The sequence below is a fragment of the Pseudorca crassidens genome, chromosome 1 (genome assembly GCF_039906515.1).
Source record: "Pseudorca crassidens isolate mPseCra1 chromosome 1, mPseCra1.hap1, whole genome shotgun sequence".
NCBI classification, from domain to species: Eukaryota; Metazoa; Chordata; class Mammalia; order Artiodactyla; family Delphinidae; genus Pseudorca; species Pseudorca crassidens.
In genome coordinates, this window is record NC_090296.1 from 87744761 (window position 1) to 87759474 (window position 14714).

General features: G+C 39.1%; 1 protein-coding gene and 1 long non-coding RNA gene across 2 annotated transcripts in view; one reads left to right on the plus strand and one right to left on the minus strand.

Moving 5' to 3' along the window:
• The window catches only part of LOC137228594 (uncharacterized), a 38047-nt gene that overhangs the window by 12282 nt on the left and 11051 nt on the right, over positions 1-14714 (minus strand). The window lies entirely within an intron of this gene.
• On the plus strand, positions 13530-14331 carry LOC137228553 (MORF4 family-associated protein 1-like). The gene has a single exon (XM_067745522.1). It carries the CDS (start codon positions 13570-13572, stop codon positions 13951-13953), a length of 384 nt encoding a protein of 127 aa, XP_067601623.1. The 5' UTR covers positions 13530-13569; the 3' UTR covers positions 13954-14331.

Here is a 14714-nt window from a genome sequence, read left to right on the forward strand (position 1 = left end):
TGCCAGAAAGTAAGGAAGGGCTCCCCCACAAAAAAGGAAAAAAGATAGGAGCATGTCCAAAGGACACAGAGGTGACCTGAAAGAGCTTCCAGTGGCCAGAGCTGGAAGAATTTGATCAAACAAAATAAATAATAATAGCATTATATTATAACCTGAAGAATAGAATAAATATCCATGAGTCCACACTGATATAAATAAATGATTAAATAAGTAAATAAACAAATAAATGGGGGAGAAGGAACAATTCTTCCTCACAGAAGAATTCCAATTAATGATGTAGAAAAAATGAGGCAAATAGAAAATCACCATTAGAACACCACGTAACAATTGCTACAGGCAAGATCAATCAAATCATTGAGTGAAACAGTAAAATCCAAATAAAGTATGGAGTTCAGTCAATAGTAATGTATCAATGTTGGCTCAATAGCTGTGACAAATGTATATGTAAGATGTTAACAATAGGGGGAAATGGGTATATGGGAACCCTATGTACTATTTTTGCAATCTTCCTGTAAATTTAAAACTATTAACTTAAATATTTGTGGAATATTACAAAGACAAAATTCCAATTCTCAATTACAATGAGAAAAAAGTAGTAACCTTGCAGTGTGAAACCTGGCAGACAGCACCTTAACCAGATGATCAAGGTTAATATCACCAGTAATAAGACATGTCAATATCACGTACCCCTGATAAAGGATGTGTTAAGGACATTGTCTCTGTGAGATTTTTCTCAAAAATTTATAACCTCAATCTAATAATGAGAAAACATCAGACAAACCTAAACTGAGGGACAGTTTACAAATTTCCTGATCTGCAATACTTAAAAGTGTCAAGGTCATGAAACACAAGGAAGGATTGAAGAACTATCAGAGATTAGAGGAGACTAAAAGAGACATGACAGCTAAATGCAATGTAGGAGCCTAGATCAGATCCTGGAACAGAAAAAGGATATTAGTGGAAAACTGCTGATATCCAGATTAAGTCTATGTTTAGTTAATAGTATGTACCAATGTTAATTTCCCAGTTTTGATAAATGTACCATGGCTACATGCCAACATTAGAGGAACATAAGAAAAGGGTATATAGGAATTCTTATATAGGTGTATAGGAAGGATGTAAGGAATATAGATTTGTGCTATCTTTGCAACTTTTCTGTAAGCCTAAAATTATTTTGTATTTAATTTTAAAAGTAAAAGCTGTATGTAAATAATATACAGATTAGTTCTCTTCTGCTTCCTATAGCTGAAGGAAAGTCCTGTTAAGTTTTAATACTCTGTGTGGTATAACTTAACAAACACAATCACTACATATGAAATCTTCCCTTCAGAAAGACAAATACTATTAGATCATAAGCTCCTTGAGAGCAGGGTCCATATTTTATTCATCCTGCATCCTTGATGCCTGGTACATAGTAAGTACTTAATAAATGCCTATTGAACTGAACTATGCTATACAGAGGCATATATAGATGTATATTACATATACACATAATTACACACACAGATACATATGCATATATCAAGGTAAGGGGGAAGCAAAAGATTACAACCATAAAGACATGTGTTCCTGAAACTGAAGAGCCAAATTCAAAAATAAAACATCCCATGAATTAATTGAGCATGTTGTATAAGCTCAGATGATATAAACACATCAGTCTTTTCCTCTCTGATAAGCTTTTGGGCTATTTGACAGAACAGGTTTACCTTTGCCACCTGGTGAAAGGATGGCAATAATAGCAGTGGCTGACAGCCTCTCTACTTTTCTCCTATGAGACACCTCCTACAAAATGTTCAGAGTTCTCTGCATAACCATAAAACAGAGTCTCTTGATGGTTTCTGTCAGCTGACAGCAGCACATGGAATGACTGAAAAGGGAAATCATGCAGTGGGAAATAAGAGACTGCCTTTTTGCACACCCACTTTGTCTCCCACCCAGCACGAATAAGAGAATAGGGACTAAAAGAGGGAAATGAGTACAAGACTGAACATTTTACCCAAATTTTCAGTGATAGATAGAAAGGGCAGATGGTAAGTGGATCAGATAAGAGTTGTTTTTATCTTTTTTTTTCTAGATCCTTTTCTTTGTGTGTGTCTGAATATATATGTGTGTGAGAAAGAGAAAGAGAGAGATACAGAGAAAGGGGGGAGACTGGGATCCATTTCTGAATGTGTGTAAAAGGCCATATGCAGCCACAGTTACACACAGACACTTAGAGGTGTAGATAGAATTGGAGACAAAACTGCCTGCCTGCCAATTCTTCTAAATAAATATGTTCACAGATTTCATAGCACTAATGAACTGAAAAATAACCACATATTGAAGCTGGATGCAGCTGTCTACACTAAGTTTGAGAATACTTTAAGTGAATATTAAACTAATAATAGGGACTTCCCTGGCAGTCCAGTGGTCAAGACTCTGCGCTTCCACTGCAGGGGGCGGGGGTTCCATCCCTGGTGGGGGAACTGAGATCCTGCGTACCACGCAGGGCGGCCAGAAAAATCGAAATAAAATAAAAAGAAAGTCTTCATTTAAAATAAACAAATAAATAAATAATCTAATAATAGAAATTAGAGAGGCCAAGTTCTCAAAGATGCTTGAGTAAGCAGCCAGTTAACATACTAGAGGAGGAGTACGTCGTTTGGATATCAGATGTTAGATTCATGGGTATTCATCATAACTTTATAATTTCAGTATATGATATATATGTCTTGTGAGTCAAAATGTTGTCCTGGGAGTATGGTAAAAAGATAATAGGAAAAAATTTTAATTGGTTTATAAGCAACTACAAATGTTTAAATTTAAAAAGTCGAGGCACAAGCTACAGTTATGATACATGAGTAAAGACGCTCAGAGTTGACTGATACGATGTCTGCAGCATTGTTGTGATAGCTTTGACACATTCCTGAGCTGGGCTGAGAAATATTTATCGTGATGTCAACAAACCTGTGCAATGTTGAATTTTAATAGTAATTTTAGTAATAAAGATGTTTTTGTTACTGTGGACTACAAATAACAGATGGTTGATCAAGACAGACAAAAACTAGCCCAAACCCTTCTAATGGCCCAACTAAGAGAGAGTGGCAGGGATAAACTCCAGCTCAAGTCAGACTCCACAGCCCATGTTTTTTCCACTATATCATATCCTTTCAAAGTGCTAGTGCCAGTAAAGCTCTAACTAAACATCATCCCAGAGAAACTTAGCTGAAAGTCAGCCTTATGAGAGAAATGAAAGCGCCACTTGACACACTGATTCTAAAAGTTATATAGAAAGGCAAAGTAGCAAAAACAGCCAAGGCCCTTGTGAAGAACCAGAAAAGAGAATTTAATCTCCTGGATATAAAGACACAGTATAAAACTTTACGAATTAAGACAGTGTGCTGTTGGTGCAAGGATAGACAAATAGAATGGAATACAGAGCTCATGCATTGATCAACATTTGATTTTAACAAAGGTGCCACTGCAGAGCAGTGCAGAAAGAACAGTCTTTTCAATAAATGCTGCTTGAATCTTGGGGAGAAAAAAGGAACTTAACCTTTAACTCATACCATACATAAAAATCAATTCAAGGTGGATTGCAGATCTAAACTTAAAAGTCAAAAAATGTTTCTAGAGAATAATACAGAACATTTTCATGATTTTGGGGTAAGGAAACACCAAAAACAAGACACATAAATTTAAAAGTTGATAAATCTGACTGAAATTAAAATTAAGAACTTCTGTTCATCAAAAGACATTATTAAGAGAATGAAAAAACAAGCGGCAAAAAGAAAAAGAACTTTACAATGTATATAACTGACAGAGGGCTTGTATCCAGAGTATATAAAGGACTACTAGAAATCAATAAGAAAATGGTAAACAATCCAGTTGAAAAGTATGCAAGAGATTTGAGCAAGCATTTCACAAAAGAGGATATCAAATAGCCAATAAACATATTAAATTTGCCCAACCTCATTAGTAATCAGGGAAATGCAAATTAAAACTGCAAATGGATAATACTACATATTCACCAGAATAGCTAAACTTAAATAGACTGACCATAACAACTGTTGGCAAGGAGGTGAAGCTCTAAGAACTCTCATACTCTGTTGGCAGAAGTGAGACAACCACAATTTGACTTTACTAAAGTTAAGGACATATCCCATGACCCAGCAATTCAACACTCTGATACCCAATAGAAATGTGTGCATATATATACCAAAGAGACATGTACATAAATGTTCATGCAAGTATTATTTGTAACCTCTCCAAACTGGAAACAACCCAAATATGACATCAGCAGTGGAATGGATAAAAATGTAATGTGATATATTTGTACAATGGAATGATATACAGCAAATGAAAACGAACAGACTATACCTATGTTAAGGATAAATCTCACAAACATAAGGATGAATAAAAGAAACTAGATACCAAAGAATACATAATGTGTTATTCCATTTGTAGAAAGTTTGAAAAAAACAGGCAAGACTGAACAACAGTGTTTTAGAGCACATGCTTAGAGAAGTCAAGAAAATGGTTACCCTTGGGAGAACAAAGGAGATAGTAATTGAGAGAGAGTTACTGGTGATGTTCTTTTTCTTGAGCTCGGCAGTGGTTACATGGGTGTTTATTTTTGGGATAATTTGATGAGCTATTCATTTTTGTATTGTGCACTTTGCTAAATGAGAGTTCTATTTCACAACAAAAAAGGTTTTTAAAAACAGCAGGATCTTTTTAATCCCCGTTATATTCCATAGAGGGGAGAAAAGTATTGACCACTTATATGTTAGGTTTGGTGCTCCTTTTCTGAAGCCAAGGGAAGAATGGCATACAAAGATGCATGTCATGATTCCTGCCCTTAAGAAGCTTATAATTTTATAAGGATGAGAGATACACAAAGTATTACAAGGTAGGATTAAGTGAGTAGCAAATAAAGATACCATTCCGCTATTTGAATTAGTTGGGTTCCTACTAAATGTTATATTATCTAAAAAGTGCATTACAAAAGTGATTGTCTCCACTCCTGGGTATATAACTAAAAAACACTAAGTTGAAAAGATACATGTACCCCAGTGTTCATAGCAGCATTATTTACAATTGCCAAGATAGGGAAGCAATCTAAGTGTCCATCAACAGATGAATGGACAAAGATGTGGTATATTTATGTATGTATATACACACACACACAATGGAATACTATTCAGCCATAGAAAAGAATGAAATTGTGCCATTTGCAGCAACATGGATGGACTTGGAGCACATTATGCTAAGTGAAATAAGTCAGACAGAGAAAGACAAATACTGTATGATACCACTTCTGTGTGGTATCTAAAAAATACAACAAACTAGTGAATATAACAAAAAAGAAGCAGACTCACAGATATAGAGGACAAACTAGTGGTTACCAGTGGGGAGAGGGAAGGGAGAAGGGGCTGTATAGGGGTAGGGGTTTAAGAGGTACAAACTATTATGTATAAAATAAGCTACAAGGATGTACTGTACCATACGGGGAATATAGCCAATATTTTATAATAACTATAAATGGAGTAAAACCTTTAAAAATTATGAATCACTATATTGTATACCTGTAACTTATATAATATTGTACATCAACTATATTTCAATAAAAAATTTTAAGTGATTGTCTCAATGGGAAGAATTGAGATATAACAAAGAAAAATAATAGTTATTTTTCTTCAGTATTTTCAGCAATGAAGATGTTTTTGTTATTGTGGCCTAAAAATAACAGACTGGTTGATCAAAACAGACAAAAACAAACCTGAATCTTTCTCATGGCCCTTTAACTTCACACACTGAAGCTTTTCCATTTCTGTTTTCATCTTTGGCCCTGAAATTTTCCAAGCACTTATGTTCCAGAAAGATAATTTTTAAAATCTTATTAACATTTACTCTAATGACATGAAATCCAGCAGCTCTAATGACATTGCATATCTTTTCAAAGAATTTATTACCCTTGACTTTTGCATAAGTCATGGCCTTTATTTTCCTAGCTCTACACAATATTATCATTAACAAGGACTTCTTATACACACTGTTATCACTTTTATTACCCATTGTAATGAAAGATATGAGACACAAGTGAAATAAGATGCAAAATAAATTCCAGCCCAGTTCACAAAATGAGCCGCTAGCCATTCATTCAGCCTTACGTTTCTATAGCAACAAGCAGCAGCAGTTCCATAGCACCATCATGTTATAGAACCTGCAACCAGTCTAGGCACTGCAATTCACGTTCTCTATGTATTTAATTACATCCAGTTTGCAATATGAAAACCAACTGTAGGTGAAATGCCTGTGTATGTAAGTTGCTATGGAAATATGGAGAGGGAAATATTTAATTCCTTCTTGGAGGGAAACTGAAGTTCAGGGAAGGTTTCATATTTGATCTGTGTTTTAAGTAAAGAGAAGGTGTCCGCAGGTGTTGAAGAGGGGGAGGCACCTCCAGGTCAGGATGCAGTGTGAACAAAGCCAGGAAACACTGCTGCGAAAGCCCAGAGAACAGAAATTAAACTGCATGGTTGAAATAGGGTTTTTTGAAAGTGAGTCTTCAAAAATCTTTTAAAACACTGCAAATGTATATCTATCTCACTGTGTAGAACTAGTGTATCTTATTTCCTCAGAACAGAAGCTGTTGCTCCTCAGTCACTTCTCAATGGCATATTTAGATGATTTCACTCCAGTTAATCTGCATTCATTTTCTTCCCATTAGACACTTTCCCCCTTTATAAAAAGGACTATAATTCACAAAAGGCACTGGCAGTCTCTGATAAAAATATATCTCTATGGACAGGCTTTAGAGTGATTTGGCAACATGAATACTGAACTCTAAGCAGGATATCTCGGTCCTGATCCTTCAAGGAGCGTGTCCTTCAAGGAGCTCCGAGATCCTGCTTAAGTCACTGAACCTGTTTTGACCTCAACTTTATTTACCTGTAAAACAAGATGATCTCCAATATCCCTTCTATTATAATGGTCCTTTCAGATGGTGAACCATAAACTAATCAGCAGCCTAATGTCCTAATCTGATGCTAGGAGATCTGCCTCAGATACCTGGCACAAAACAGATATTAAAATATTTGCTTCCTAAGAAATGGGCTTTCAGGGCTTCCCTGGTGGCGCAGTGGTTGAGAGCCCGCCTGCCGATGCAGGGTACACGAGTTCGTGCCCCTGGTCCGGGAAGATCCCACAATCCGCGGAGCATCTGGGCCCATGAGCCATGGCCACTGAGCCTGTGCGTCCGGAGCCTGCGCGTCCGGAGCCTGTGCTCCGTAAAAAAAAAAAAAAGAAAAAGAAAGAAATGGGCTTTCAGATAGAGTTCCTCAGACAACGCTAAGGCAAGGGAAAGAACCTCAATCTAGGTACGTGACAAACTATACTATAATGCTCATCTGTCATTAAAGTTTAGTTCAATTAGATTCAGAAATCTCTATACTTGACCAATGCTATGCTTTTTTAAAAAATTGTAGTAAAATATGCATAACATGAAGTTCACCTTTTTAACCATTTTAAAGTGAACAATTCAGTGGCATGATGTACAATATCAATGTTGAATAACCTTCACAGCTATTTGTTAATGTTATGCTTTTGTATTTTGCTTTCTCCCCCAGAGTTTCCTTAGAAAATATTATTTTAATTACATTTTCTCTTTCTCTCAGCTGAATTAAAAGGTAAAGGACATTTCACGCCTCTATCACAGTGGTTCTCAAATTGGGGGCCATCTTCCCCCTCAGGGGATATTTGGCAATGTCTGGAGACATTTTTGGTTGTCACAACTGAGGGGATGCTATTGACATCTAGCAGGTACAGGCTAGGAATACTGCTAAACATCCCACAGTGCACAGGACAGCCCCCCACACAGACTTAACTGTCCCAAAATGCCATTAGGGTCACTTTTAAGAATCCTTGCTCTTTTTAAATTTTTAAAAATTTAAATTTTTTAAATTTCAGAATCAATATGGGACTCAATGTCTCTCACTCTCAGCAATGGAGACGCATGGTAGCAGCAAGATTGGGAAAGTTTTGAAACCTAACGAAAAACAGCAAGGCTTGGGCAGATAAAGTGTAGAAACCAAATAAGGATGAGCTGTGAACATTTCCGTGTGGTGATGCCCTCACTGCTCTGCTCTCTGATTCTGTGGTAATGGTCATTTAATAACCCTTCCTGTAGTACAAGGTTTATCACTGGTACAAGTATAATATTTAAAAGGCCAGTTCAAAAGGCAAGAGGTCTAAACTGAGAAAGGCAGTGTTTAATTACTTCTTCCTTTGGGATGAGTTCTTTCTAAGAGGCAATCTCTCCTTGAAATCTGGCTTCTATTGCACCTTGATTACTCCCATCTCATCTCATCCTTAATTTACTGGAAATATGTCTGGCTCTGATTTTGACTTGTTTGAGATCTTTTTTCAAAGAGGACTACTAGCTTGGTTAAACCCAGCTGAGTTCCCTACCAGAAAAAGTAAGTAGTAGTTCCTTTTATAACATCACTGCATTCTAATATGTTTTCATGAATTGGAAATAAAGGGATAGAATTGCAGCTTGTCTGGCAATTGCAGATAACCCTAGAACACTGTCACATCAGTGATCATCATCCTTCATGTGTGCCAAAGAACAACAACAATGAAAACGATGAGAACAATTGGCTTATTAGAAAAATTTAGCAGTGTTGTAAACGAAACATAATTAGAAAGCTAAATTTGCTATAGTAAAGAATATGCATTGTAAACAGCTTTCAATAGTATTATATGACCTGCTTTTAGAATTTATATCCCTGTTCTCTTTTAGAAAAGATATAATTTAAAGTAATCTAGGGGCTTCCCTGGTGGCGCAGTGGTTGAGAGTCCGCCTGCCGATGCAGGGGACACGGGTTCGTGCCCCAGTCCGGGAAGATCTCACATGCTGCGGAGCAGCTGGGCCCGTGAGCCATGGCCGCTTAGCCTGCGCGTCCGGAGCCTGTGCTCCACAACGGGAGAGGCCACGACAGTGAGAGGCCCGCGTACCGCAAAAATAAATAAATAAATAAAAATAAATAAATAAAGTAATCTAACCTCTGGAGTTTATAGCTCTACTTTGGCCACCGTGTACACTGTCAGTTCAGTTCATCCACATTTCCTTTAAGAGTGATGTTAGATCAGTTTTTAAATTTCAGGACTTTGACTACTCATTTAAAGAGTATAAATCATTCTGACCCTAGGTAGGAATACATTAGAAACTAACTGAACTGTCCTAGGACACAAATATAGGGAAATGGCCAGGTTGTTAGGTTCTGTATTTGATGTTTTATGAAGACTCAAATGATTGTTGTTGGAAAAAGATCACAGCTTTTGACCCAAAGAGAAGTGATTAGCTCATGGAATGATGTTAAAAACAGAGGCAACTAGAGCAGCATTTCCTAAATATGCTCCATGGAACATTAATTCCAAGGAAGTTGGCAATTGGTATGGCAAAAAAAAGATGAGGATTTTTAAACCAAGACCCAAATTAATTAGTAGGTTCAGTTAAGTGAAAATGTCAGTTCTCGAAGAGGCAGGCATCAGTTAAAATGATTTTTTTAAATTTATTTATTTATATTTATTTTTGGCTGTGTTGGTTCTTCGTTTCTGTGCGAGGGCTTTCTCTAGTTGTGGCAAGCGGGGGCCACTCTTCATCGCGGTGCGCGGGCCTCTCACTGTCGCGGCCTCTCTTGTTGAGGAGCACAGGCTCCAGACGTGCAGGCTCAGTAGTTGTGGCTCACGGGCCCAGTCGCTCCACAGCATGTGGGATCTTCCCAGACCAGGGCTCGAACCCGTGTCCCCTGCATTAGCAGGCAGATTCTCAACCACTGCACCACGAGGGAAGCCCGTGCGCCACCAGAGAAGCCCAGTTAAAACGATTTTTAAACATAGTTCCCTGATTTTTTTTTTTTACTCACGAGAGCATTAAGTAATCACTGGATATTACCCACACTGGTTTTTTAGCCACCTGCTCCTGGTGATCTTTCTCCTGGTGCTTTTTTAGCCACCTGCTCCTGGTGCTTTTCTCTGGAAAGCAGAGCTAGAGATTGACCCCACATTTTCCTTAAGACATGACCTGGTCACTGCAGCCTCCCGGATGACTTGCCTTTGTCTCTTTTAATCAAGATTGACAGTGAAGGGCTTCCCTGGTGGTGCAGTGGTTGAAAGTCCGCCTGCCGATGCAGAGGACGCGGGTTCGTGCCCCCGTCCGGGAAGATCCCACATGCCGCGGAGCGGCTAGGCCTGTGAGCTATGGCGGCTGAGCCTGCGCGTCTGGAGCCTGCGCTCCGCAACGGGAGAGGTCACAATAGTGAGAGGCTCGCATACAGCCCAAAAGAAAAAAAAAGATTGGCAGTGAAGACATCCAACCACTACTTCTTCCTTCTCATCTGGAGCACTAAAAGATAGGTTTCCTCTCTTCTCTACTAGAAATATTATAAAGTGGTAAGCATGCAAACATTTTTGTAACATTATAGTACATCTGATATATTCTTTCCTTCCCTTTGATATAATTTATATACATTATTTTGTGGAAGAAGAACAACCTAAGCCTAAGCTAATACAATATTTTCCCAGTGACAGCTTAGCTCATCAAATGACAGTTTATGATGTCTAAATGCTCACAGGCATATGGCTACAGTCTCATCTTGCTATTCAACACATGCAAAGTTAATAGGTTTCCTTGTGCATGAATGTTTATAGCAGCATTATTTATAAATAATAAATTAAAAATAATGAAGTACTGATGCAGGTTACAAACATGTATGAACCTCAAACCTTATGTTAAGAAGACAGCTAAGAAAGAAGACAGCTAGGACTTCCTTGGTGGCGCAGTGGTTAAGAATTCGCCTGCCAATGCAGGGGACACAGGTTCGAGCCCTGGTCTGGGAAGATCCCACGTCACGGATCAACTAAGCCCATGCACCACAACTACTGAGCCTGCGCTCTAGAGCCCACAAGCCACAACTACTGAGCCCATGCATCACAACTACCGAAGCCCGCATGCCTACAGCCCGTGTTCTGCAACAAGAGAATCCACCACAATGAGAAGCCCGCGCACCGCAACAGAGAGTAGCCCCCACTCGCTGCAACTAGATAAAGCCCACATGCAGCAACGAAGACCCAACACAGCCAAAACAATTAAAAAAAAGAAGACAGCTAAGTGAACCTTAGGCTAAGTGAAAGAAGACAGTCACAAAGGACCACATACTGTATGAGTCCCTCTATATGAAATGCCCAGGAAAGGCAAACCTGTAGAAAAAGAAAATAAGCCTAGACCTTGTGGGGCAGGAGGATGGGGAATGACGTCTTATGGGTTTCTTTTGAGATAATGAAAATGATCTGAAATTAGTGGTGATGGTTGCAAAGCTCTGAAAATACACCAAAATCATTGAATTATACATTTTAAATGGGTGAACTTTATGGTAAGTAAATTGTATCTTAATGAAACTGTTTAAAAAGTTAATAGGTTTCTTTATTATAAAACTTCTCAGGACTTTAATAACTTGATGTAATTTGTGAATCTTCAAGAGGAAGGTTGAGAATGAAGTGCTTACCCAAATGATTTGCCCCATGGACCCATGCTCCCCACCCCCATCTACTTTTTGAGCATTCCCATGGAATTGGTGTTTCTATGTATCCATTAAGAAAGTTCTAATCTAGGACATATAAACAATCTTTAAAGAAGTTCTAATCAAGAGGCAAATACTTGTTAATCCTTGGATAACGATTTGAAGGAATAATTCAATGGATTTAGGTGAGATGGGCCAGGTCTTGCTACTTTACCCAAAGTTATATGTAAATAATACTATAGCTAAGACATATATTCTATGCTTGATCTTACCCCAAGGGCAGAGAAGCAATAAAACATTTATTCTAACAAGCAGTGTTTTAAGGTAGTAAATTCTTAGACTTAATTTGCTCCCATTCAAAAATTACCCCTCACTGGAAGAGGAAAAGGAAGAAAGGCAGTGGAGAGAGGTCTCCTGCTGCAAGCATGATGGAGAACTGGCCATCAGTCTTGCTTGTATAGGTCCTGCTTGGGGAATAAAAGGCAGATGCGCGGAGCACCAGGCATAATGAAACTTTCCAGGTGCTACCTACTATTCCCCTCCTGGACTAAGGGAATTTTTTTTGTCTTGTTAACTAAGCTAGCTGACTAAACCAGAAACCTTGTTTCCTTTTCCTGTGGAATTCATTTCTCAAAGTCTCAGTCAACCATCCCTAATATTTCCTAGAAGTGAAGAACAGCCTGCACAGATGTTTCCTCCAAAGCAGCCTCCCAGAGAGTGAAAAAAAAAGAAGAAGAAATAAGGGGGCACAGGGATGATCACACTTTATGAGTTCATTATCAGAAGAAAATTTTTGTACTTTTTCTTCTGTATCTCTTACACACTGGCAGGAAGAGGTGAAACGTATGACATGGTATTCAGTCAAGAAAATTGATTTCATTATGATAGAGAATAAAGCCAGAGGAGTGAAAGTGAGATTCACAGCTTAAAACTGAAGACAACTACATCCCCATACAGCTCTTGCATAGATTTGAGAAAACAGAAAGATCTGAGGTTGTCAGGTGAAGATCTTCAAGGAGGTAGTGAAGCGATGTGCAGTTTTCTCTACAGCTGGAAAGATTTCTGCAGCTATAAAAATGGCTGTAAGTTAATTTACAAAGAAACTTCTGACCATTTCTCCAGGGTTCCCTATTTCAGTGAATGGCCCAGGAGTGATCCAGTGGCCGAAATTAAAAACTGTTTCCCTGACTCTATCATTTCTCATCTGAATTATCACAACAGTCTCCTAACTGGCCCTCTGTATACCGTCTATATACTTGAGGCACAATCACACTTGGCTGGAAAAGTCTTTCTAAATCATAAATCTGATTGCATCACTCTCTCTTAAAACTTTTTCATGGCTTCTTATTACTCTTAGGTAAAAATCCAGACCCCTTAATATGAACTTCTCCATAATCTGGCCCTCACTTATCTCTTCATCTTCATCTCTTGCCACTTCTTTTTCTAGTCTCTACACCAGGGGATCCAAAGTGGAGTGCATGTACAAGGCCATCCTTTGGGTGTGGGATGAAAATATTTGAACTTCTACAGATTGAGAAGCAGGAACAGAAGCTGAAGAAATGGCATACATTAAGAGTCTGGAGTGAGCCAAGCCATAACTACGTGCCAGTGGATGTCTAGAGGAAGCAAACACTCTGAGGAAGAAGGGACTATTAGGGAAATATGGGGAAAAGAAAGATAGAGGCACCAGAAAGAGAAGGTGTTCCTAGAGCTCTATTCCTGATAGATGCACCTCTGGTTCTACTTCCAATCTATATACATCCTTATAATACACCCTCCTTTTCCTTGAGAAAAGGGTCTTATTTATATTTTTTAAATGTCCTGGAAGAGTGGTATTTGTTCCATGCAACCATAAGAATCTGCCTAAAAAACTTGGTGTCCATCTATAGGGATTGGTTAAAGAAAATAAAATACATCTTTCTATGCATTTACCGAAAGTGAATATGTAGATCCTCTGCTTCTTTGCGCCCGATTTGCATCCTGCGGTTCCGGAATAGCGGGGAAGATGCGGTCCTTGGACATTGCAGAGCTGGCAGAGCCGGAGGAGGTGGAGGTGATGGAGCCCGAGGAGGACTTCGAGCAGTTCCTGCTCCCGGTCATCAACGAGATGCGCGAGGACATCACGGCGCTCACCCGCGAGCACGGGAGAGCCTACCTGCAGAACGGGAGCAAGTTGTGGGAGATGGACAGTATGCTCATCCAGATCAAGACGCAGGTGGAGATCTCAGAGGATAGCATGCTCAACCATCTGCACAACGCGGACAACGGAGTCGAGGGCAGAGGGACCAAATGGTGCAAGAAGGCAGAGGAGAAGGCCAAGGAGATCGCGAAGATGGCAGAGATGCTGGTGGAGCTGCTCTGGGGGATAGAGAAGAGCAAGTCGTCCTGAAGGAGGGTCAGCCATTTACAGCCAATGGATTCTGGTCAACTGATGGAGGTTGGCTGACACCCTGGAGAAGCTGAAACCAGAGAGCCTTTTGTTTTCTCTTTTTTTCTCTGTCTACGCTCTGTCCTCACTTACACCACGTTTCTGCTATGGTCTGTGGTTAATGACCTCAATGTGAGGTTTGACTGTTAAATGTTTTTCTTTGGGGAGGTAAATTTTGTTTGGAAAATGCTCTCAAGAATTAGGGCCTAGATTGTAAGCTCTTGCAGCAGTCACATTTGTTCCTGGGTTTTCGTTATTTCTAAATTTTTGAGGTGCTTTGCTCTTTCTTGTGTGACCTGATCGCTCCCTGGAACTTCGAGTCTGTGTGTAACAGATGAGACTCAGAGTTGGAGTTCTCCAGCTCTGAAGGTGCTGAAGGAGCTGCATTATTTCTAGAAGACGACTCCATGAAGCGATTGCTAAAGAAGTTGAAGAAGGGATCAGACGCCAACTGGGAATGTGAATGGGGCTGATCTGGCTAGGACTGATGAATCAGAAGAAGGGCTGAAGGATGGTATTGTACTTGGGGACTTTAATTTCTCTGTGAGAACAAAGGAGGAGAGATGTATTTTGTTCAAATTTTAAGTTTTATACGGCACACTGATGTAACCTGTCTGGTCATATTGTTTGGACAACCTAACTTAGCTTTATGTGACATGGAACCTAGAATAGGAGACAAGATAGATCTTGGTATTCCGTATAATCGATGTAATACCCTGATG

What these genes read in the sequence shown, in the direction of transcription:
- LOC137228553 (XM_067745522.1), top strand. Translation starts at nt 13,570, where the DNA reads ATGCGGTCCTTGGACATTGCAGAGCTGGCAGAGCCGGAGGAGGTGGAG.